This window comes from Delphinapterus leucas, chromosome 6, assembly GCF_059928025.1.
Source record: "Delphinapterus leucas isolate spDelLeu-1000000601 "Yukka" chromosome 6, BTC_Dleu_Yukka2, whole genome shotgun sequence".
NCBI classification, from domain to species: Eukaryota; Metazoa; Chordata; class Mammalia; order Artiodactyla; family Monodontidae; genus Delphinapterus; species Delphinapterus leucas.
In genome coordinates this window covers 68,019,691-68,046,588 of record NC_143134.1, presented here as the reverse complement: position 1 = coordinate 68,046,588, position 26,898 = coordinate 68,019,691, and the positions used below count along the sequence as shown (strand labels likewise).

Genomic DNA, 26,898 nt, shown 5'->3' with positions numbered 1-26,898 from the left:
CTAGGATGAGAACCTGGCCTAAATGGGGCAGGCGCTCCTCGGGTTACCATGATTTACCAGTATGTGTGTATTTGGTTACATCTTGCCTGGCCCCATGGGCACTGGATTTGGTACCCTTGGAGTAATGTCATGTCCTGTCATGTAATGATGGAGTTGGCATAATTATGTGCATGTGCATGTTTCTGATTGTTTATAAGGAAGAGTGAAGGTACTTATTCCTACATTGATAAAGTTTAGTCTAAGAAGCTGTATATTTGCTTAATTTTGGATGTTCATCTCTCACAGTCTTAGTTAATGTCATTGGCACTATGCTAAAAACCATTGACTAGTTCTAGGATGTTACACAGGTTATGCAGACTACGAGATGACTTAGGCAGTTCCTGTAAAGACAGAGGTGACAAGAACTTCTCTTCCTTCCTTTGGGCAGGACACAAAGAAGTAGTGTTTGCTATAGAAGTATAGTATTTATTTAGATACGAAAGAATGCCCTGATGGGGTTGACACTCACCCTCTCTCCCTGTGGTCTTTAAAGGCAGGATGGAGTCTTATATTTAGAGTGAAATAATATGCTTTGACTTAAAAATAGGTTGACAAATTTGATAATTCTTTCAAAATCTCTTTAAACCTCAAGAGTCTCTATATTTATTTGAGGCATAAGATTTATGAGAGACTTAATAGTGTTAATGAGGACGTTGTCATTTTTCTGGAGTAATTCAGAATTTGAAGGGAGATATTCTAGGTTTTTAGTAGGAGACAAGGGAACAAGCTAAATTTCATTTTTCCTTATCTCTTGGTTCCTTTGTTTATAGTAGGATTGCAATAAGAAACAATTTAATTAAAGACTTAATCAGTATTAATTCTGTTAGAAAACTTTTGCTATTAGTTCTAGTTTGCTTCATGATACTCGTGTTATGTAAAAAAGATTATGTGGCATACCCAGTTTATACCTTTTATTAATTGAACAAGTCTTTTGCCACATACTAATTATAATTAGCTTAAGTATATTAAACACCTCTATATTTCAGTATCAAATGAAATAGCAGACCTACATTTCAGTATTTTGCAGGTCACGTGTAGAACAATATAATGATAGGATTCTTTGGTTGTCACCTAGTTCTTCATGTCACAGTGTTGGGCAGGTGTGGTACTGAATCTATCCAGGTATCATCCAGTAGGTTTTAAATTCAAAGAGTCTGTGATGGATATAGGCTTTGGGCTTGCTTTCTCATCTGTGTGTTTCCCATCCGAGAGAATTGCCATCCTCTGGTTGAAGTATGGGATACATAAGTTTAGGGAACGGTTGTTTACATTTATGTCTCCTTTCCTGTAGGTGGGCCCATGTCATGTGCGCTGTTGCGGTCCCAGAAGTCCGATTCACTAATGTTCCAGAAAGGACACAGATAGATGTAGGCAGAATACCTTTACAGAGGTTAAAATTGGTGAGTGGCAAAGCTTCTTTTTTTTTTCCCCTCATAAATTAGTGTTAATTTCAAGTTCCGAATATTTCTATTTATGCATGCACTCCAAGGTAATTTTTTTCTTAGCTTCGTTGTTTCATTCTACCTTTTTTTTCCCTTTAGCCTAAATTTACTTATCTGTACGCACTCCTTTCCTGTTATATTTTAAGTATGCCTATAACTTTCCTCAGCTTCTGTTTTCAGTGAGGCAAAGGAATACTGCACTTCCTGGATTAATGTGAATTTTCAAACTATAGGCTATCCAGTGAAGTTTGTTAGAACTGACCCGAGCTATCCAACTATGTCTTATTTGAATTGCTTAGTTTTTCTCTCTCTTGCCTCTTTTTGGTTGGCCTTGACTTGGCAAAACGCATCTAACCTATTTCGTCATCTCTTCACCAAGAAGAGACTTGCAGAGAAATGCAAAAACTTTAATTATTCCCAAGGGATTTTCCCATGAATAGAGACAAATCATTTAATTTGCCAAACTCTCTGGCTGGTTATTTTCCATTGTTTCTCTTTGTTAAGAGAGTATTTTTTTCATTGAAAACTTAGGCCTTTAACATCCTCAACATTGATGTAACCTTGGAGTTCTGTTAAATTGTGAGCCAACAGGTCATTAGCTTAGGCCCTTATTATATTTCGCAGTTCATGAGAATTTTCCCTAAAGTTAAATTGCCTGACCTTAAAATACTGAAGCCTGTCTTACAAGTGGACTTAATACCCTACAGTTTCTTCAGTCCTTGTTACGTCTAACTTGGGGTCTTTCCACTATTTCAGAGGCTGAGCTGTAACTCTCTACCCGAGTGTTACTTGCTTTGTTATTAGTCGTCTCTCCCCCACTGGGGAGCTGGGTGTTTTGTCTCTGGACTTCTGTCTCAGGAACTTAGAATCTATTCTGCTGTCTTTCAGTGAACACTGTTATTTTCCACTATAGCTCCATCAGGAATTTCACATAGCTAGAAAATACGTGGCCCTTTATGGGCCTGATGACTGCTGTTGGCAGATATGAGTGGTGGGATCAAGGATGCTCAGGGTGTGGTAACGGAAGTTTTGTGAATGAGATGGAAATGACTGGGCCATTTAAATGCCCCCTAAAGCTCACAGTGACTATCAGAAGAGAGTAAGGTTGTTCAGCTCATGGACTTCCGTAGGACAAAGTTTGAAATCTTATATCTTGTTCACCAGTTTAAAAAAGAAAACAAGCACTGACATGAGAGAGAGGCAGAAGTCATCTTCCATGACTCTTCAGACTGCTGTTTCTATTTGCTTTCAGGAAATCTCATGTTTAGCCTTTATTTTGCCCTTTCTTTCATTTTACTGTGCTGTTACTTTGTTTATAAGTGCATTCTGAGTGCAAAAACCGTAACACCCAAAAGGGTGAAAAGTTGTGTAAAAATTGGTGCAGAAAGAAGAAAAAAGAATGAACACAATAAACCTTATATCACGTTACATTTTATGCGCAAACTGCTTTTCAGCTCTTGCTGTTTACTTATATAAACTTGTTTTCATTATTCAATTGATACATATTCTATCTGTGAATATTGTTTGGGCCTTTATGATTGGAACAAAATGCATTAGTTTTTTCCATTAAAACTAATAAAAATATTTTTCATTGGGGAAAAAAAACCCACCAAAAAGAAACAAAAACATTTGCCAGAATTAGGACTGTAGGGCAGGTTATAAAGAAAAATGCTGAGTTCATGACATGCCTCCAACATTTAATGCTTAGTGTGACAAATACTAACAAATGTCTTACATTTTAATATTTTTCTGATTTACAAGTAATATATATTTGCAAAAATTCAAACACTACATTTAACAACCACCTTTGGTTCTCTCTTCTGAAAGATGATTTCTGTTGTCAGTTGAATGCCCCTTGGAATAGTGGTCATTGCTCTTGGTGCTTCCCTTTAAGGACCTATGTGCTGGCTTCTCTTCTCCACGAATGCTTCCTTAGTGATCTGCCGTCACTCACACCAGTCTCAAAGGGGTTTTAAGGGAACAGCAGGGAGGGGCAGCATGGATCATTTCCGTGCCAGTCAGCAAATTGTATTTGCTGTATTTCAGAAATCTGAAATCTGATGGTTGCACCCGAAAGTGGTAAAAGGTTGCCATCTTGATTGTGTATGTTATATATTCTTTATAGAAGGTTTTCCATCCTTAAACAGTTGGCACCTTTAAAAGAATGTGTCTTGACTGAATTTCAGATCACCTAAACTCTATTTCAAATGACAATGGAGAGCTCTTTATTGGCATACAGATATTCATGACACATATTTGAGTGAACACAGCAGGCTGTAGATCAGATTTTTTTTCTGTTTTTAATAAAATTTTATACGCATGGCGAGTTTTTTGGAATGATGTTTATCAGAATGCTCAAAGTGGTTATGTTAAGTGGGAAAATACAAGGGGAAACTTCATTTTGGGAGAGTAAAAAAAAAAAATCACTCAAAAATACTGTGATAGTTTGAAAGGGGACAATGGCCAGAAAGAAGCGTGGGTGACTTTTTCACCAGAAATCCTCAGGAAAGCACCATGACTCTGTTACATCTCCTGTAGTATGGCGTCTGTGCCCCAGCCTTGCTCACTGTCTCTTGGTGATCGGACTCAGGGTGGCTTTGAATAACAGAATTTATAAATGATCACTTGTGTGTGGGGTGGGTGGAATGCACCTTTCTAGGAAATAGGATGCTCTGCCCTGAACATATAATCAAGTGTTCCTAACATCAGCATTCTTTTGAAGTTTAATTAAGCTAATAAGTGCACATCCAGCTAGAAGTCAGAGCAGTAGTTTTGTGGTATTTCATCCAGGCCAACCTAAGTCTAGATGGATTATTTTACTATGTCTGTTTAGTGGATGTATGTGTGTCTCCTAGTGTCAGTTTCAGTCTTTTTTCTGGAGCTGTAGCCACCTCTTTTCTGGATGCTAGGTTGTTCACCCACCTTCTTATTTACACAGATATGGGGGGGGAATATAAGAATTAGATGTCAGTGTCAATGTATTTCACCAAACAGTTATTACCTTACCCCGCCAAATACTTAGTGTACATTTTTGAGTAAGACATTGTTCCTGTCTTCTAGCATCTTATAGTCTAGACTGGGCTTTCTCAACTTTGGCCCTCTTGACCTTTTAGACAAGTTAATTGTTTGTTGTGGGTGACTCTCATGTGTATCATAGATTCCAGCATCCCTGACCAAACAGGCGATACCAAAAGGTATAAATTTCTAGTTATAAGATAAGCACTAGGGCTGTAATGATAGCGTCATGACTATAGCTGAGACTGCTGTGGGATATGTAGGAAAGTTCCCAAGAGAGTAAATCCTATGAGTTCTCATCAGAAGGGTAACGTTTTTTCCTTTTTTCTTTTTTTATTTCTTTTTGTTGTATCTATATGAGAAGATGGATGTTAGCTGGACATACAGTGGTAATCATTTCACAGTATGTGTAAATCAAACCATCATGCTCTATGCCTTAAACTTATACAGTGATGCATGTCAATTATTTCTCAATAAAACTGGGAAAAAGTAGCCAATGCCAGATATCCCTTGGGGTGTAAAATCACCCCCATTTGAGAACCCACTGGTCTACAGGGAAGACATAAACATAAGGAGAAAATGTTCATTTTTGTCATTTTCAGAAAGAGAATATCTTGGTTGAAAGAAGTAAGTTAGAGACTGAGAGAATGGAAGTTCTTAATTGCTTTTAGAAACATTCCTAGGGAATTTTTTTTTTTGGCAAATTGTTTGAATTTCTTATTTGTGAATGAAGCAATAAAATTTGGCAACCTATGTGTATATTTGCTACTGTACAGTTATTAATTTTATACTCTGATTTAGTATTTTAACATTACCTGTTTTTATAGAAATTGAACAACCTTGATTACTAATCAAGTATCATAAACATTTACAGTTCTGTAATGTGTGTGTATGTGTACACATGTACTTACTGAGTAAATATTCATGAAATGAATAAAAGGCATCAAATTGTTACTTATTATTTGTGCTTCTGGCTTAAAATTATTGTGGCTGGAGGGTTTGATCAGACAATACCAAATGACTTGTTTTTTTTTGGTTTTTTTTTTTTTTTAAGGCAAAACCCTTTAAAGGTCACAGTGATAAATTCATGCACATCTCTGTGTGTGCAGCTTTAAAGCAAGGCATTAGTTACCTTATCTGCATCACGGGGGACAATGTGATTAGGCCATAGAGCCTAGCAGTAATTTGGAGAGCCTCTGAACACCCATGCAGCCCTTGTCCTGTTGTCTGAGAGTTCTGATCTTGGAACCTCTGGTCAGTTGGGGATTGAAAACTGGAGTGACCTGACTGAAGCAGTAGCAAGGGAAGTCTGAGCCTCTCTCCAGTGCCCACCAGGTGGTGCTGCTGTACCAGTTTCTCATCCAGTTGCCCTTAAATCACCTCCTTTAGCAAGTGCCTAATCGGAGCCTGGCCCCAATGGTCGAGGGTGTATGTGTGTGAGATGTGATGCATACTGGGTTGCTCTAGCCCAAGGGATGACAGCAGAGCAGAAAGTGCTGCTTGCTGCTGTGCATTCAAAGTGCTGAATTCCAGAGGGCAGGTTTTTTTAGTTCAGGTTTTGATTTAGCCATATAAAAGAGCTGCTTTCCCTTGGGGCAAGTTAGTGTTTTTCTGTATAAGTAATAAGCAACATTAGTAAAAGCTAGTAACTGCAAGAGTCTTAAAGAACAGCTTATGGCAAACATGAGTTTAAAATGTCTTCTGAAGTATGAAAGCTGTCTATAAAAATGCTTATTATTATTAGCGGTCTTTCTAGAATATGGAATACTGGAGTTTATGGAGAGGTATTTGAATATTTTGGTAATGTTGTTGTTAGCCTTTTACTTATTCATAGGTTCAACTTGCAGCTTTTGAAATACTCCTCTGTGCAATTATTTGTGTAGGAAGATTTTTGTAGTGGATGTAAGAAAGGATTTGTTTGCTTTAGCAGATTTTTCCTCTTATAATGACCATTGAAAAAAAGAGACAGCAAATGGAAAACAACTCTTTCAGTGCTCTTCAATGTTGATCCTAAAATAGTGTGTGCTTTGTGAAGAACCTTTATCTCATCCAGCCACCTTGTTTGCTGTTACCATAGGTGTGGCCTCTACTCATCAGATAATTAAATGGACATCAATGATGGCACTGGAGTTATTTTCAAGACATTGTCTTTTATTTTATTTATGTGGCTGTTAATTTAAAATACTTTAATAAAATTCATTATTTTTAAACTAAACAAAATACTGCAAAAATATATTTGGCTATAGTGGTATTTATCCAATTAGTTTGTTCTTTTCTTTCTTTAACAATATTTTGCTTTTGTGTAGAATAATTATCTCAGGGGTTAACAAAGTAATTTCTGCTCCATCTTAAAAACGCTAGAGGTTGCTATCTAAAAGCACCAGGTAGACTTCCTTGGTGGCACAGTGGTTAAGAATCCACCTGCCAATGCAGGGGACATGGGTTCAAGCCCTGGTCCGGGAAGATCCCACATGCCGCGGAGCAGCTAAGCCCACAAGCCACAACTGAGCCCGTGTGCCACAACTACTGAATCCCGCACGCCTAGAGCCCCCGCTGTGCAACAAGAGAAGCCACCACAATGAGAAGCCTGTGCACCGCAATGAAGAGTAGCCCCCGCTAGCCGCAACTAGAGAAAGCCTGCGCACAGCAATGAAGACCCAACACAGCCAAAAAATAAATTAATTAATTAAAAAAAATAAAAGCACCAGGTTATTAAGCAGAACCATCCTTTAACAGGAAGGAAATGGCTGAAAGTTACCTGAATAGGCTATGTATCCAAAGCCATGTTCAAAAGGGAGAACCATTTTCTCTGTCAGTTTAAGCATTCTTCTGATTATTAATGCAGGTTCTAGATTACCTAGTATTTTTCTTACCTACTCATTTAGAATGAATTTCTTTGCTTCTGAATGACTTTTCAGTTGGCGAAAAATTATACTTGTGGCAAACCCTGTCATCCCCAGTCCCTTCCCCATGTCCTCTGGTACCTTCTCCGCTCATCCAGAGAACATCAGAGCTTTGGCACCTGGTAGGAAAAAGAATGAGGAGGATGCCGGGGACATCTCCTACTCCGCACTTGAGTGGTGTGCTCAGGGATAGCCAGTCTTGGGGCTCGTTTGAAATCACAGATTATTGGTATGCCTGAGGACAAAAAGAAAAAATTGCCCCCATGCGGTATAGATTTTAAAATGTACTCAGCCATTTCCTTTTCTTATTTCTTTCTGTCTTGTTTTCTCTACCAGTATGATTGGTTGGTCATGGTCATAATTGAATCTCTGGAAGAGAAACAAAATTGTACAAAAATGATAACAGCAAAAAAGGAAGTAGAGAGATATAAAACACACATGAAATTAGAATGTCTTTTAAAAAGTTTTTTTGTAATAGAAAAAAAGACAGCAAAACTTTCAGGAAGAATTAAAACAGGAATTTTGAGAGGACAATGCTTTTATAATATGATCACACAGAAGACAGCAGTATCATCAGGAAGCAGATCACCAGTCTTTAGATCTGATTGTAAAATTTAAGAGAAGAACATTAAAAAAAAAAAACCCAGAAAAAGGAGTAAATCAGCATGAAATTCTGGTATTTGTTAGATATTTAGCCGTGAATGTCTGTTACATACATTCATCACTTCTTGAAGATTAAATTAATTAAATATCTATGGAATTTATAGAAATGAAACAACAAGGCAAGTTTGTGGATTATAAGAAATCTTGGAAAATGCAGCAGACCCAAAATGCAGCCATTAGTTTAAACAGTTTTCCCTTTTGGAGAGAAAGTTCTCAAATAGAAGTGTTGTGAGAATATTTACATATTAAACTGCACATGTCAAAGCAAATGACGTCTATCTTGCTTGCTGTCAGTGCATAAAGAACTTGGTGGTGTTCGTTGACCACACACCTTCCTCACAGTGGCATGGAGGGTACCTCTGGTTTCTATGTCTGCAGACATTCCTAGGATTTTACATTTGAAATCCTATTTCTGCAACAAAATAGGGGGAGAAATGATTTTTGGAATAGCCGAAGTTGCCCCCAGGCGTTTGATGACCTCTGATTTGTATTTGACAAGTGAACCAAGCACAGGCACAAGTGTTCTCCGAGAGAAGAACATTATTTTGAAAAGGAATTTACACTGCAATGATGACTGAGCTACAAGCCTTTCAGTACCTGGCTGAGGCCAACTATTCTGCTTAGAAGCCTCTATACACCTTAAAATTTGTACCTGAAGGCAAATAATAGTGAACTTGAAAGCCGAAGATTACAGTTTTGAAAGGTACATCAATTCTGAGAATAGAGTGGTTTCACTGTGGTATTCCATCTGAAGAGCTGAATTAAGGGGAAAAAAATACATTCAGCCTTCCTATTTCTTAAAGGAAGGCACTTGATCCCTTGCTAACTGGCTTATGTTATCAGATGCATTGAATACTAAAAATAGAATTACTGAGAGCTAGAGATGGGGTCTGCCTCTCATGCTGTAAGATCACTCGGAGTCCTATTTAGTTGAAGTTACAGCAACGTTGCAGAGCAGCTTCGCTTTCTTTGTAGAGGAAATCATGGTTGTATTTGACAGAGCCTCTGTTACCACAGTTTGGGAGATGCAAAGACATACTGATTATCCTCCACCACTTTAAAAGAAAAAAAACGTAGCATTGTAAAGGCAGTCGGAAGTCATTATGTTCCACATTAGCTCATGTACTGATTTATTCACGTCTTCAGTTATTTTTAAAGACAAAGAGGAATTCTAAGAAAATAATAAACATTGACAATGATGAGCAAGTTTATTGTTTAAATGCAATTGAGGGAAAATTTGCTTGTAATAGTGAACTACTGAAGGGGGAATAAGTGACACCACAAATGACAGAATCGTGGTGTGGTGTGTAGGGTCCTATTATTTAATATGCTCAGTATAAAATTTATTATATCATTAAGAACATTCTTCAGGATTTCAACATACACATGTCCCCAACTTTGTAAGATTTTTAAGTGAGTGTGGTGTAAAAAAAAAAAGTACATTAGTAGCTGTATAGTACTTAACTGTCAGAATGATTTGCTACAGGGACTAGATCCTATTGCAAGCTGTCAAATTTGTATATTGCTGTAATACCAAACCATAAAATCTTTTGAGTAAAATGGAAAATGTCAGATGGGCATGACTACAAATAATATACTTTCTGAAGGCTGTAGATGTCTATAGGAGAAAATGTGTAAATGCATGAAATATCATCTTGTTACTATGGATTTTTCTTTATCTGACGAAAGAACACTGTGAGGTGAAAGGAAATTGATTGGAGTCTTTAAATTTTTTCGTTTTGAACTCATTTTTCCTGAGGACTAATTTCAAAAACATTATTAAATAGATAAGTAGAACTTCAGATAATTCATGATTAAAGAGTATAGTGCGAGAGTCATCTTTTTTTTTAGCTTACATTGCTGAATGGTCCATTTTTTTCTGATCTTGTCTGTGTGAGTAGTGATTACTGATGAATCTTTTAATTGAGTGAGTTGGGGTCAGGGTTCCAGAGATGGGGTCACCCCTTTCATTCCAACATTGACTGAGTCAATACCAACAAATGCTTGCCAAACCGAGACAGCTGCTAGATGGCTGTAAACAATCCATAGGGTTTTGCTTGGTCAACAGTGATTGACAGCAGAGAGGTTATAGTTTTTGAAAGGTACAGTCATTATTATAAAACAGTGGGTCCATAATTACTTATTTTTCTAATATTTTAGTATAAATTATTTATCCCCTTGGTAGCGGCTTTTAAAAATCAACAAAAAGGGCTTCCCTGGTGGCACAGTGGTTGAGAGTCTGCCTGCCGATGCAGGGGACACGGGTTCGTGCCCTGGTCCGGGAAGATCCCACATGCCGTGGAGCGGCTAGGCCCGTGAGCCATGACCGCTGAGCCTGCGCGTCCGGAGCCTGTGCTCCGCAATGGGAGAGGCCACAACAGTGAGAGGCCCGCGTACCGCAAAAAAAAAAAAAAAGTAAAAAATAAAAATCAACAAAAAGGTTATATATAAAGTGACAATCTTTTCATACTTGTAATTAATTTAATGTAAGTCAGTGTGGTATATTTTAGGCATGTTCCCACAATTTAGTGATGTCATTTTATAAGATGAGCTCATAGATACAGGTACCAGCCCAGTTTGTATTTATTGATTTAAATATCAAGGGTTCTGTGCATTCATCGGTATTGCCCTTTGGGTCATGAATTCTAAGCCTCTGCTACATTGAGATTGAGTGTGGAGGCTCTGAACTAAGACTGTTGGAGTCCTGCATCCACCACTTAAGCAACCTTGGCCATGCAGCTTAACCTTTCAACCAGGGTGGTTGTGAGGATGACATGATGCAATGATGCAATGTATCGGCGAATGACACAACCCCTTGCCTCATAAATCTCTGTAAACTGCCTTTTGGCCAGTTAGGATTGGAGTGGGTAAATATTTATAAGGAGGGAGTAGGTTCTTTGTGCTATCTCATTTGTTCATCCATTTGCTCAATAAATATTTCTTTAGGACTTGCTGTGTGGTTAGGTGATAGATGTGTGTCATTTCTGCTTTTATAGATATTACAGAATAATGGAAGTTATTGAAAATTAGATAAGCAACTACAAAGCAGCATGAAAAGTTCTACTGTAGTAAAAATTCGGAATGCAGTGAAGGGTCTTACTCAATTTGGGGTATGAGGGCAGTAAAGGGGTGTAGAAAAGCTTCCTGGAAGAAGCAGTGCCTAATAATGCCTCATCTGAGACCCGAAGGGTGAGAAGAGGGCACTGGAGGAGCAGCCAGGACAAGGAACAGGATGCTCAGTGTCCTGGAAGTGGGAGGGAGCCATAAGGTTTAGGAAATGAAATATCAGCAGAGCTGGACCATGAGGTATGAGGAGGGAGAGATGAGTCTTGAGAAGGGGAAGCCTCAGATGATGTAGCACTGTGCTGTCCAGTACGGTAGCCTCTGGCCACTGACGGCTACGGAGCACTTGGGATGTGGTTAGTGTTACTGAAGAGCTGAACTTAGGATTTTATTTAATTTCAGCAAGCTAAGTTAAAAAATGGAAGCAGCATAAACACATGAAGTACAACTGTAGTTTTGGTAGGTCCACATTTTACATTTCAAACACCCTTGAAAATTGAGCGTCCAAATTGAGATATATTGTAAGTATAAATACACAGCAGATTTCAAAGACTTACTATGAAAAAAAAAAGAATGTGAACTATCTCATTAATAATTTTGATATTGGTTACATGTCAAAATGATAATATTTTGGATTTGTTAAGACGTATTGATGTATTATTAAAATCAATTTCACGTCTTTTTTTATTGCGATTACGTATACTTAACATAAAATGTATCATTTTAGTTATTTTTTAGGTGTGCAATTCCATGGTGTACAGTGGCATTAAGCATATTCACATTGTTGTGCAACCATCATGCCCCTCTACGTCCAGAACTTTTTTATCTTTCCAAACAGAAGCTCTGTACTCATTGAACAGTAACTCCCTCTTCTCCCCTTCCTCACCTGTGGCACAGGTGTCTCCTAAAAAATTAAAAATTGCACAATGTGACTTGCATTTTATTTCTACTGGACAGTGCCATTCTAGAGGACTTTGTACTTTATCCCATACAGGTGGAAGAACATTTAATGCCCATTAAGCAGTGGAATAATATGATCAGATTTGTGTTTCAGAAGGGGGTTGTGCTTCTGGTGGGGAGAATGTATTCAAGAGGGTAGGACTGGAGCCAGAGAGGCCAGTTTCAGTAATCATGTGAAAGACGATTTTGGCGTGAACCTGGGATGGAGATAAGTGAACTGATCATAGGCGGGGTTGGCTTGGACTAGGTGTGGAGGGAGCTGGGGTTCTGGCATAAGCAGCTGGGGGACTGGTCATGCCATGCACAGGGCTCGTCATCGCTGGAAGGGGACGGGGTTGAGGGGGAAGTACACCTGGACATACTTAATTTGAGGTCCTTGTAGTCCAGCTGGGTGTAGCACAGGGGAAACATGTGCCAGAATTCTACTCCTCATGGGCATGTAGCTATTTACCAGCTGCTCTTAGGTTGTTAGGACTAGAAGCATATGAAGTTCAGTAACTATTACTGGTCAGAAATTCAGGAACAGTGAGCCACTGTGCTTTGTATGGATGTGAATTGGGTTTGTGATAATATTGTATCTGCCTCTCTGTACTCTTTCTGAAGTGTAATAATCAGGTAAAACAGTGGTAGCCTTGGGAGTTTGATTTCTGTCTTCTCTCAGAGCAAAGGAAATGAAGAACATTGAAAATGGAAACTAAACCTATAGAAATGGAATAGTTGGATTTGCAAAAAAATGAGCAAGAAGGAAAGTCCAAGGTTCTCATGAAAGATAAATGTGTCCTGCAACCAGTAAAAACACAGCCTACGTGGGGATATCGTTGCCAGGATGAGTGGCCGCAGGGGAAAGGGGATTTGCAGTAAGAAGCACGAGGGTTTGCACTGACTCATGAGGACGTGTTCATTTCAGAATGGCCTTTCCTTTTAATTTCAGTTGAATTTTAGTTTAAAAGCATCTTTTCACTAATAGTTTTTGAGATAAAACTGCCTTTAGGATCAAATTTTAAATCGTAGATTTTTTTTTCCTGTTCAGAATATAAAATGCATTCCACCTTTCTTTAGTAACAAAATATTTTACTTTAAATAAATGGAAAAAATTGTCAAATCGACCACTTTTCATTATAGGAATAGTGCTTAAGGTTGATTAAAACTTCCAAGATTTTTTTCTTAGAGCCATCTGTTCATAATTGATTTTTAAAATTCATCAATTTTAAACACTTATTTTCTTTGGACAAAGCAAAAAAAGTTGTGAAATCTTTTCACTAAATGGCAGATATTTTTCAGTAAAAGAATCATGACATCCTGGCAAAGGTATAATTTTAATAGACTAATGAGCTGTCTGACCAGAGCCGACTGAGCCTCGTCTGATTTTTACAATGATAAATTGGCTGTGTCAAAATTTGCAATCTAGTCTGGTGAAATATTTAACTATGAAAGTTTAATTCTCATTTTTTATTTATGAAAGCAGTGGTAGTGTCATAGCAGCTTATAATATGCTGGTCATTTGGTATGATTTATGTCAACGAGTGTCACTTGTTGATGTGTTTAGTGGTTGTTGACCCATATTTAATTCTAAAAACTCTTAAGTGGTGTGAAATGTAATAAGTCAGCCACTGTACTTAAAAAAAACAACAACCAAAAAACAAATCATGATCCACAGATCTATTCAGTTGTCTTTTCCCGGCTGTAATGATGTCACAGCTTTATATTTGACAGCTGTTGATGCGGGGGCACTGAATGAGTAACAGCTTTCTTTGCAATTGTGGGGATCTACTTAGAGTAATTTCTACCACAAAACATATACTTGAAATGTCATAAAATCATCTTTCATTAGTTCATTTGGGGATTCCAGCTTGTCGTCGTTTTAAAGGTTTTGAGGAAACTTGCGGAATAAAGAGCATTTCTTTCATTTATCAATCTTTTTATTCAGTAAAGACTTATGGAGGTGATCATAGTGTTTGGTGCCTGGTGACAAGTGGCATTAGGTGGACAGGGTCATCCCTCTTGTGAGGTTTATATTCTGGAAGAATTTAGATACAGATCTTCCAAGAATGTCATTTGGGTTTTTGGTTGTTTTGGAAGGCAGACAGGAAGGGCTAGATTAAAGCATTCTTCTAAGGCATTTCTTTACAGAGAGGTATAATAAGCATTTCTGTCTCCTAATGTCAGGGTATTCATCTAGTGTAGATAATTTCTAACAAATAGGTTAAAATATCAAAAGAAAACATTTTTTCAGATATTATGAAATTAGTTTGATATCATTTTATAAATAATAATAAGCATCTTCAAAAAACAAAATATTTTAAATGGTGGTATATTGTTAACATAAAATTTCAAATTATTCATAGCTTACAACAAAATGAAATATCTTATGAATAATGAAACATTCATAATAATGAAACATTCTTCATAATATGTACTGTTTCAAATAGCACGTCTTAGATTTTTTTTTCTTTAAAGAATTGAGTTATTGTGTTGTTATTGTTACTTCTTTTATAATACACAATAAAAGGTATAAACTCATACTGCTGCAGAAATTTGCTGTAAAATTTCTCAAGGAAGAGACTGTCCAGAGAAAATTATCCTCTGGTATTATCCTTTTCTTATGTTTCTCAAAGCAATTCATAAACATTTTTCAAATAATAATACAGCATTACAGAACATTTTAGTTGGCAGGTCAACTTAGAACTAAGGGGGAGATCAGTGGCCCAAATGTTTTTAGAAACAACAATCAAATTTAAATACTTCTAATTCTCAGGTACCGTTTCTCTAAGAATCCCTTTTCATAATTAGAAAATGAAGAAGCCAGCAACAGGAAAATCACTGCTTTTCTTGGCAGGCCCAGCAGCTAATATATGTGCATTTTCAGCCTTCTCATTTTGACAGGGGCAATCACCATTTAATTTCAAAATTCCCTTTATCTTAGTGATAGCCTTAGAACTATTGAGTCTCCCTTTCCTGTCTGTGACAGTATTACTGTTTCTGTGCTCTTCGCCACACACTGATTTGGTAGCCCTGGTCTGCAGCTATGGCACCGTCGCAATGTACAGTCTGCATAGATAAGACATGACAGCCTTTTAACCTCAGCTTGCTGTGTGTGCAGAGGGTGACAGCCCACCTGCACTGGGGAAAGCAAACAAGCAAGCATGATGCGTTCATCTTAGTCACATTCTATTTCTCTCAGAGACGTTCCAAGAAAATGACAGGCCAAGCTCAGAGTTCAGGTTATCAACCTGAGACATATGAGGCGCAGGGCATCTCCACAGCAGATAAGGCTAAACTGTACTATTGAACTTTGACTTGTTTATTTAAAGTTAGAATTTTAATATATAGATCCTGTAAGGTTCTTGTTCCTTATTTTAAAATTTTATTTTCAAAGACCTGTTATTTTAGTTATAAAAGCAATGCCTGCCATAAATTTTTTTTTTAAACTGAAGTGTATAAAATACAAAATGTAATCATCTCTAGCTTCATGCCATTCCACAGAAATGGTCATGTTTAACATATTGGAGTAATGATTCCTGACTTTTTTCTATGGAGGAAACAGCTTGGAAGGATATAGCTTTATCATACTGTGTTATAATTAAGAGAGTGTTTCAGTAGCATACTATATGTGTATGATACTCAGACACATATACAAAAATCTGTTTTATAAAAATATCAACACTGTCTTAAGGGTAGCCATGTTTTTCCCTTCCTTTGGTCTTATTATGAACCTACCAGCATTCATGACGCTTCACACACCTTTGCTTATGTCACTCTCAGAAATTTTTCAGGCTGCATTTTTAAAGTTTGGTGTTTTTTTTTGACTAGAACTTAATCACCTGAACCGCATAAAGGTAGTGCTGAGTGGTCGTCAGGTGTGTCACTTGCTGCAAGTTTAAAAGCATCTGAATGCAATAATAAAGCATATGGATGTTGGGGCCTGATAACTTGGGTTCATGTCTCAGCTCTGCCACATACCAATTACTTGAGAATATGTCTTCCTCTTTGGAAGTTTGTCCTTGATTTTCATGACAGCTGTCCTTGATATCCCTTCTCTCTATTTGGCCTCTTGGTCTCAGGTTTCTTTGCAGGTTCCTCTTCCTTTGTCTAACTCTTGAATGTTTATGTCCCCCCAGTTTCTATCTGAAACTCTTTGCTCACTCTTTGCATTCTCAGTAACAATTTGTAAAATTAGAATCACAATAGTAGTACTTTCTTTTGTTGTTGTGAGTATCAAATAAGATAAGGCATCTAGAGTACTTCACCCAGTGCCTGGCCATAGTAAGTGCTCAATAAATGTTCCTTTTTATTGTTGTGCTTATAAGTACACTACCCTAGTAATACCATTACAGCAACAATGATATGAAAATAAAGCAATAATATATAATTAATTAATTAATAATGTAAATTAATAAATAAATAATATTGAGTTTGTTTTAAAGTTTACTTCTATCGCTTGGAGCATTTTCTCATATATAAAATATTACAAATAATTAAGTATCAATAAAGTTCACAAATGTTTAATTTTTTTAAAAAACCTCTTCATTTTTAAATAATTACAGATTCGCTGGAAGTTGTGAAGGTAGTATAGAGATTCTTGTGTGCCCTTCACCCAGTTTCCCTTATTGGTTACATGTTATATAACTATAGTACAATATCAAAACCAGAAATTGACATTGGTACAATATATCAAAACCAGAAATTGACATTGGTACAATATGTGCCTTTAGTTCTATGTAATCTTATCACATTTAGAGCTGTCATTTTATTGCAAGGAGATGTGGTTCTGCAGAAACGGTTAAAAGGGAGGTAAAACAAAAGTAGCAGCAATGTATATGGTTTATAGCATGTGTAAAAGAACTCTGTTAAAACTGTGCAAAAATTTGATCTTACCCTTCACCAGAGGACAGAATGCTTGATGACATTATTCATTAGGTAAAGCAAGTAAAACCACAATGTGGTGCCACTACATATCTATGGAATAGTTAAAAATCAATGAAACTGACAATACCAATGCTGACATGTAGCAGCTGGAACCCTTCTTCATTGCTGGTGGGAACGCAAAATGGTACAGCCATGTTGGAAACAGTCTGGTAGTTTCATATTAAGGTACACGTACAATTTACCATACCATCCAGCAATCCTACTCCTAGGAATTTATCTCAGGAATGAAAATTTATGTTCACACAAAAATTTGTAAGAGTTATAGTGGCTTGTTCATAATCACCCAAATCTGGAAACAACCCAGTGTTTTTCTTTTTCTATTTATTTATTTTTTTTATTAGGTATAGTTGATTTACAATGTTGTGTTAATTTCTGCTGTACAGCAAAGTGACTCAGTTATACACATATATACATTCTTTTCTGTATTCTTTTCCTTTATGGCTTATCCCAGGAGATTGGATATGATTCCCTGTGCTTATTCAGTGGGACCTTGTTTATCCACTCTAAATGTAATAGTTTGCATCTATGAACCCCAAACTCCCAGTCCATCCCTCTGCCTCCAACCCAACGTTTTTCAGCTGGTGACTGAATTAGAAACCATGGTACGTCCATACAGTGTAGTACTTCTCAGTAGGAACAAGCTACTGATACCATCAACATGAATGACTTTTAAATGCATCATGCTAAAAGAAGCCTGACTCAAAAGGCTCCATACTGCGTAATTCCATTCATATTGTACTCTCGTGAGAAATAAACCTTTGAGGGCAGAATCCAGATTAGTGCCAGGGACCATGCCCGGTGGAGAGGCTGACTGCAGAGGGAACAAGGGAATTTTTTGTGCTGGTGGAGCTGTTGTATATCTTACTTGTGGTGGAGGTTGTGTGACTGTATTCTTTTGTCGAAATTTGTGGAAGTATACACATTGAAGGGTGACTTTTATTACATGTTAATTACATCGCAATTAAAACGTTAAGTATAATACCATATATATTTTTCTCTCTCTCTCTCACACACACACACACACACACACACACACTGTATTTTATTTTTACAAGAGATAAATATACTGACACCAAGCATTGTAAATGGATGACCACAACATAAGCAACAACGATTGCAATGACCAAACACGAAACACACTCATACTATGTCATAATATTGACATTCAGTCCAGTAATCCTCCACTGTAACAGCACCTTTACTTTGCAGTGAAAATTGATTTGTATATTTTTTGCCTCTGAGTCCTTCTGGGATTTTTTTTTTTTTTATTCAAACAGAAAGTCACAAAAATTATAATCATCCTCATCAGTTCACTCAGTCTCATGTTATTAATTTTTTTTATCTTGATCTTTTGTTAGCACTTTTATGAATTCATCAGTTTTCCATTAGGGTTCTGAAAATTATTCATTCAATTCAGCAGTATAGTCAGTTACCAGAAACCTGTACTTGTCAGAGCCTTCTCCGTGAATTCCTTGAAGATGAAACCCTTATTTATTTATTTATATATTTTTTGCTGTGTTGGGTCTTTGTTTCTGTGCAAGGGCTTTCTCTAGTTGTGGCAAGCGTGGGCCACTCTTCATCGCGGTGCGCAGGCCTCTCACTATCGCGGCCTCTCTTGTTTGCGGAGCAGAGGCTACAGACGCGCAGGCTCAGTAGCTGTGGCTCACGGGCCTAGTCGCTCCGCGGCATGTGGGATCCTCCCAGACCAGGGCTCGAACCCGTGTTCCCTGCATTGGCAGGCAGATTCTCAACCACTGCGCCTCCAGGGAAGCCCTGAAACCCTTTTATAGGAACATTTTTGCAGAAGCATCAGAGTACACCCAGAACTGTCTGTAAATGACAGAAGACTTAAAAATGACCATGGTTAAAGATTTGATGAAAGTTCATAATAATGCAGTTGACAAGGAAATTTAGTTATTTCTGAGATATACATTTTAAAGTAATAACTAGAATTATGACTTATAACATTATAGCAGCACATATAAGATTTTTAGAAATTTCATGTAATGTCTGAAACATTTATATTAACATATTTCCATACAAATAACCCAAAGAAAGTTTAGTATTAGTTGTTTTGTTTGTTATTTTATACTGCAGGTTCTTACTAGTCATCAGTTTTATACACATCAGTGTATACATGTCAATCCCAATCGCCCAATTCAGCACACCACCATCCCCACCCCACCGCGGTTTTCCCCCCATGATGTCCACACGTCTGTTCTCTACATCTGTGTCTCAACTTCTGCCCTGCAAACCGGTTCATCTGTACCATTTTTCTAGGTTCCACATACATGCGTTAATATACGATATTTGTTTTTCTCTTTCTGACTTACTTCACTCTGTATGACAGTCTCTAGGTCCATCCACGTCTCAACAAATGACTCAATTTCTTTCCTTTTTATGGCTGAGTAATATTCCATTGTATTTATGTACCACAACCGCTTTATCCATTCCTCTGTTGATGGGCATTTAGGTTGCTTCCATGACCTGGCTATTGTAAATAGTGCTGAAATGAACATTGGGGTGCATGTGTCTTTGAATTATGGTTTTCTCTTGGTATATGCCCAGTAGTGGGATGGCTGGATCATATGATAATTCTATTTTTAGTTTTTTAAGGAACCTCCATACTGTTCTCCATAGTGGCTGTATCGATTTACATTCCCACCAGCAGTGCAAGAGGGTTCCCTTTTCTCCACACCCTCTCCAGCATTTGTTGTTTGTAGATTTTCTGATGATGCCCATTCTAACTGGTGTGAGGTGATACCTCATTGTAGTTTTGATTTGCATTTCTCTAATAATTAGTGATGTTGAGCAGCTTTTCATGTGCTTCTTGGCCATCTGTATGTCTTCTTTGGAGAAATGTCTATTTAGGTCTTCTGCCCATTTTTGAATTGGGTTGTAAAACCATATTTTTAATGTTACTAGATTGACTATGGATGCTAATGAGAGCTCAGTGGTATGGGGAGAGGGGAAATGTGAAGAAAACTGGGAGGAGAGGAAGTGAAAGGAAAGAATGTGGGTAACAGTAGAAAGGGGAGTGTTTGGGGAAGTGAGAACTGGAGTCCATGACGGCCCACATCCCAGGCCACAGAAAGATGTCCATGCCTTCTGCTCTAAAGGCTTTTCACATAAATCTCCCTCCATTCAGAAAGTTCTGATCTCAGGTTGCTACTTCCATAGCTGAAATTTTACTACCAAAAATCAGTCCTGAGAAAGGTATTAATTTTAGTTTCTCCTGCTTCATCATAATAATCTTTATCTCATTGAGGGTTAAATGAGATATTTGTTACATTTGCACAATGGCTGGCACTGAATAAGTTTCGATAGTTAACTGTCATGAAGTGATGAGGTCAACTTTTATTTAATAGATGAGAAATCAGAGGTTTAAAATGGTTATGTTTTATAGATTATAACTGAAGAGCTATGTTAAACCTGGCCTCCTGACCCAACTCCCATGCTCTTTCCTACTAAGTTGGAGTCAGGTAGCTTTCTGATCTTCCCAAAGGCTGAAAACAAACACTGATGTGCAGAAGTTAAATGTTTGCAGGATTTTCCATGAAAACCATCTTCACAGTTCAGGTATATTATCTGGTTTTCATTTTTTTCTGTTTTCCATTTCAGAGGACTTTAAATGTGTGCAGTAGTATAAGATGATGTCTGGGTTATTTAAGTCCTTGGGAGAAATAGGTTGCAAGAGAGTGGGGGAAGTATCCTTAAATTAAGTGTAAAAATATTCTCACACAGTGCCATTAGCCTTGCAGGGCCCGTCAACCTCCAGTTCACTCTTGCCTGGTGTCAGATGTGTTGGAAGGCTTTGACAAACAGTTGATATGCCAGAGACAGCTAAAAGCCTCAGAGAGGTGCAAAGAGACGTAAATCTATCATCTAAATAAATTCCACTAGTGGCAGGTGTCTCAGAACTCTAACTCACCGTGATGTGGGCACATGGGTTTTGTTAACCAGAAACAGCATTTTAACACTGACAGCTTCTAAAAAAGACAGCTCTAGATAGGAATTTACTATCTGCAGAACTGCAAACTAATCTTGCCTTCAAATGAAAAGATTGCAGTGCAGCTCACTTTATAAGAGCGGAGAAAGATGTCATTGTTGCATTTATTTCCTAACATCTGAATCTTTTAATGCATAAGCAATTTTTATATCCACTGTTCTTGAAACTTGACCAGAATGAAAACTTTGGTTATGGAAAGTTATGTACAATTAAGGTTTGACCACTTTATTTTTATGCTTGTGAGCAAGTCTTGGAAAAGTCCGCAATAACTTTTTTTGAGGTTTATTGGTTTTTAAAAATGCTTTTATACATTTCTTTTTATCTCTATTTTCTTTTTATCTCTATTTTCTTTTTCTTTTTTCTTTTTTATGGAAAGGCATTTTATTTTAAATACAGCAGTGTTTACATGTCAATCCCACACTCCCAGTCTATCCCTACCCACCACCCACCCTCCACCACCCTTTCCTCCTGGTAACCATAAGTTTGTTCTCTAAGTCTGTGAGTCTGTTTCTGTTTTGTAAATAAGTTCATTTGTATCTTTTTTTTTAGGTTCCACATATAAGCGATTATAACCTTTATATTATAAAACAATTCTGGTTCTTTTGAAGCATGCCAGGCACTGTATTAAACTCAATATTAACATTTCACCTGTCCACCCTTTGTAATTTTATTTATTTGAGAATAACCTTAAAAGGCCAGATCATTGTAGTTAGTAGTTTTGCCAAGAATTCTGTGGCTGTTGTCTAAGGCATTAGTGAGTGAGCCTAGCTGACCATCTAGTGTCGACATGTAGACACAACCTTGTCGCCTCTGTATGTCAGAACACATGTTATGTTCTACATGGAGAGGTATGTGCTCTGTTGCTTCTCATGAATTTGGGAGTTTACAGAGGTCTTAGAACCTCTGACAAATCTTCTACCATATATGGTGAATGGGTGATTTGCATCCTTGAGAATGATGGTCTCCTTCCTTTTTATATATGAGGTGGTCAACAGAATCCCCCCTTTCTTGAGCAAAAGAAGGGATATGAAACAATTTTCTCCTCAAGCACAGCCTGGAGGAAAGCACCCCAGCTGTGATGGGTGAGCGTGATATGGATTGAGCAGATGGTCAGCCAAACAACTCTACATTCAGATGCCTTGTCAGTGTCCCCCAAAATAGATCCCAGAGCTTAATACCTCTTTGCACGTAGGAAGTTAGTTGTAATTCTTTCTGTGTATGCTGAATTTTTTAATACTTTAGTAAAAGATTCAGCTGACCTGTTCAGTTGGTTTGACCTGACTTATCGGGATGGATAAGCTAGCTGCTGGAGAAATTAAAGAGATAACCTTTCTCTTAGATATTTTATTTAGTTTTTTTGAAAGTTTTTTATTTGGGGGATAAATTAACTCTTGGGGGCAGTGATTTGTCTTGTTAGTATTCTTAAAATAAGTCAACCCTCACTTGTCCCCACTCATGGAAATGTGCAGTCAGCAACACAGCCTGTGGGATGGAACTGACATCTACCATGTGTGTGCCCCACACTGGGTGCTGTGCCACTGCCATCATGTACATCACCCTTGTGGTCCTCAACAGTTCTGAATGTGTTTAGGATTTCAGTTCCCTCTTTGCCATCCCTGTTGTGGGCACCCTACTGAAATGAAAAACAGTAAAAACAGCAACGACAAAAGCCCAAAGTTCTTGCTTTCGTAACATTTTATGCTAAGCATTATTCCAGCCCATTTTTACTGGAAATGCAGATGGTTTTTAGGAAATTGAGATATATGACTACTCATTTAAGATATACATGTGGGAAGTGGTTGAGCTGGGATTAAATTGATCTCTATCACACTAAAGCCCTTGCTGTTTGCACTAAAATTCATTAATGTCTGGCATATTAGACTTTCGAAACTTAGAATATACTGAATTTTTTAGGGTAGGATAGGAATCTAGACACAGAGCTACACCAGCAATAATAATGAAGGCTCACTGTGAAAACTGCAGTTCAGTAGGAAGTAGACAGTTGTGTGGGTGCCCCACCCCCAAAATCTTGTTTAAGATGGTTCTCATTCTAGATGGGAATAGTCAGCATCATCTCCAGGATGGGGACACAATAGCCTGAGCTCCTGCTGGAGTCTAATATCCATGGGTTTTTTCCTAAGATAAAATGTCACCTGTCATTTTCCCCTGGAACTTTGGGACTTTGGGTTCAGTTATTTTAAGATTTGTTTGTTGCCCTAATGTGTGGATAAAGCTACTTCTTTTTATTTCATTCATTCATTCATTTATTTATTTTTGGCTGCTTTGGGTCTTCGTCGCTTCGCGCAGCCTTTCTCTAGGTGTGGTGAGCGGGGGCTACTCTTTGTTGCGGTACGCGGGCTTCTCATTGCGGTGGCTTCTCTTGTTGCGGAGCACGGGCTCTAGGCGCACGGGCTTCAGTAGTTGTGGCACGTGGGCTTCAGTAGTTGTGGCTTGCAGGCTCTAGAGTGCAGGCTCAGTAGTTGCGGCACACGGACTTAGTTGCTGTGCGGCATGTGGGATCTTCCCGGACCAGGGCTTGAACCCGTGTCCCCTGCATTGGCAGGCAGATTCTTAACCACTGTGCCACCAGGGAAGCCCCAAGGTACTTCTTTGGACTAGTGTGCTTTCCCTATCCTGGAACTTCTCTTTTCTTTTGTAATTGAGCCTAATATATATCCTATTATAGCCTGACAAATTGTGATTGGAATCAAAATCTTTCCAAGGTGCATTGAGTTAATGGTTTTGGTACATCCTGGGGTCACCTCTCGTAGCATGGAGGCATTTTAATGGGACTCTCAGAAGTCGAGCAGTTAATCCTGCCACACAGCACAGGCCAGAGGCTTGTTTCCTGGGGAATCCACTTTGTATCTCTCAGCCTGACCCTTGCCTTCTGGCAGCACATCAAAGCAGCTGAACATTTTGAGTTTTGGTGCACCTATCACTCATTCATCAAAGTTCTGTCTGGGTGATGTATGTTTTTGAAAACAGATGTGGAAACTGAGGTGACAGACATTGAGAATGGACCTGTCGTTGAAGCTCATATTGTCACACATGCTGTAGGAAGACAGGTTGTTAGCATTCAGAGTGGAGCACCTACAATCTGGTGAATTCAACATGTTGGTTGCATAGCTCAGCTCTTGGATTAGTCTTTGTGGTTTGATTTGCATTGCTTTGGAGGTAATTAAAAGCTGTCCTCACCCCCACCCCCTGTGCGTGCGCTAAAAAATAGTAAACATGATACAGGGTAGCTTACTGTATTTTAGTGTTAGCAAGATATACCAATGTTCTTGTGTTGAATATTCTTTTTCTTTTTGGCTGTTCTGTGCCAGGCATTATCTAGGTGATCCTACAATAACTCTTTGAGGTTGTTATCATTGTTCCCATTTTATATTTGATAAAACCGAGGCTAAGAGGAGTTTGGTTATTTGAGTGTGTTCAGCCACTCAGCTTAATCCCAACCACTGTGCTGCCTGTACTGCTTCTGGAATGTGATGTGGTGCAAAAGTACCAAATGGAGAAAACGATGCTCTGTGACTCACAGGAACACCTTTAAACGGCATCACGACTCCTGAGTCTCTCATCGCTGTGCCCTGGACCCCAGCTGTATGAGAAGTCAGCTCATCAAGGCAACACAGTGTGTGGTCCACATTTTCAGCCAGACTAGTCACTCTAGGGAGAAAAGCATCTGCACTCAGTGTTCATTTCTGTATCTTGGTCAAATGTCATCCTGAGCATGGCAGCACGTAGGCACGTTCTCACCTTGGGTTTCTCAGGTTCCAAGTAGATACTTGGGCTCAGGGACATCTGAGCATGTTTAGTACAGTTAAAGGAAGAAAAAAGTTCTTCAACAGGCCTGTTTAATCCATATCACTAATAAATTTTCATAACCATGCTTTGATGAGGAGGAATGTCACCTGTCATTTTCCCCTGGAACTTTGTTTCCCAATTATTATTTTTTTAATGAACAGGGAAATGACTTGAATGCCATATTGTGGTTGCCTGTGGATGGCAGGATATTGGGTGATTAAAAATAATTTTATACATACTGTTGTGTACTTTGGAGCTTTTCTGCAAGAAGCTTTGTATTGCTTGTAAAAAAATCAAAGGAAAAAAAATACAATATAAAATAAGGGAAAATGTTATTTGAACACCTTGGTCTTTTATATGGCTTTTTGTCTAGTGACCCCAGTAGGAGGGATATGGGACCAGCTTACAGCAGAGAGAGTGTTCATTGGTTTCCTCCCTTTGTCTTCAACACAGACACCCTGAGTCATCTTCCCTCCCTCCCTCCCTCCCTCCCTCCCTCCCTCTCTCTCTCTCTCTCTCTCTCTCTCTCTCTTTCTTTCAATTCTGGACACATTTTCTTCTTAGTAATGTTCAGAATTCCATATTCATTTTCTCCTTAATGGTTCAATATGGAAGGTTCTCTTCTGATGTCTTTGGTAGCAATTTTCAGGGAATCCTTGTTTTGCTTGCTAACTAAGACCAATATCTGTATTTTAAATTATTTTCATCTGTCATTTTAAAAGTATGTAGCTTAAGTAAGTCAAATATAAATTGCCTTCACCCTTTTCTAGAGGTTCCATATGCAAAAAATAAATTTAAAATGCAATGAAATTTCTTTCATTACTTACTGTGTTCTTAGTATCCTGAGATCAATGTATTCTTGTCTGTCAAACCTACTTTCTGTGTGTGTTGGCGGTCCCCAGACCACTCCCAGCTTCGGTGATTCACGAGGAAAACCCACAGCACTCAGCATAGAGTTGTCCTCACAGCTGTGATTACACCAAGTAAGCTCAGCAAAGGGAAAAAAAGGCACATGGGGTGGAGACTGGAGGAAACCAGCTGCAAGCTTCCAGAGTTCCCACCCAGGGAGGCACACAGTGCTCCTTAATTCCCCCTGGAATGAGTTATGACAATACGTGTAGAATGTTGCCAACCAGAGAGGCTCATTAGAGAGTCGGTGCCCAGAGTTTTTACTCGAAACTGATCACATAGGCACCCCTCTGCCTAGCACGTATCACAATTCCAGAATCCCAGAAGGGAAGCAATTGTTCAGCATAAACCATATTGTTTGTACTGTGCAGTCTAGGCACCGTGAGCCATTCTTTTCAGGAGATGGAGGGAATTCTCCCGAAATTCAAGTTCCCAGACACCTGCCAGGGGCCAACCTTGTCAGCAGGACTCTCAAAGGATAGCAGTCACAGGCCTGTTATGTTAGTTCCTTTCTACACAACATGCAGTAGACAGCTAGAATATCCATTTATACCAAAGGCAAAAATAAGTTTGCTGGAGCAAAGAATATGTGCATTAACCTCTTTAAGAGTGACTTTGGACATCTTCCCTCTAGCTCACTTTTCACCTCTGTAAAATGCGCGAGTACTTTGCACTTTAGAATTCTGTGATCCTCTATGTTTTCTAATACTTTATACATCAGTGATTCTCAGACTGGGGTCCATGTACCCTAGGGTTATGTGAGCACTGTCTCAGAGGTACAATGCAGTGATAGTTCTTTGAGGATGAACTTCCAGATCCTGGACTTTTGTACATGCTGTTTCCTCATATTGGTGTGAAGGAGAGAGAACCTTGGAAGGAGCTTCTGATTCTCCTTTCTCACCACCCCTTTTGCTTTACAGAATAAATGAATTACTCTCAGATAGGTAAACAAAGGGGCAGATTCTGAGGGCAAGTGTTCAGAGACCAAAGCAAAGACAGATTAGGTAATAAATACTGAAGAGAATAGCACATTATTTCGCTTAGGCCATAAATTGATTGCAAAGGTTGTGACGTTATCTACTAGCTGCTCACTGAAATCCATGGTCTTCTCTTCCTTGGGCCACAGCTAGTCCACGTCACAGCCTCCCTTGCAGGAAGGAGC

At 38.3% G+C, this 26,898-nt stretch overlaps 1 protein-coding gene across 6 annotated transcripts in view; it reads left to right on the top strand.

The window, feature by feature from the left end:
• KDM4C (lysine demethylase 4C) overlaps positions 1-26,898 on the top strand; it is a 403,798-nt gene that overhangs the window by 264,623 nt on the left and 112,277 nt on the right. For all 6 annotated transcript variants that reach the window (XM_089913225.1, XM_089913224.1, XM_022573685.3 and 3 more), the window contains one exon: positions 1,331-1,439. In XM_089913225.1, coding sequence (XP_089769351.1) covers positions 1,331-1,439 — 109 coding nt within the window. The remainder of the gene's footprint in view (positions 1-1,330; positions 1,440-26,898) is intronic.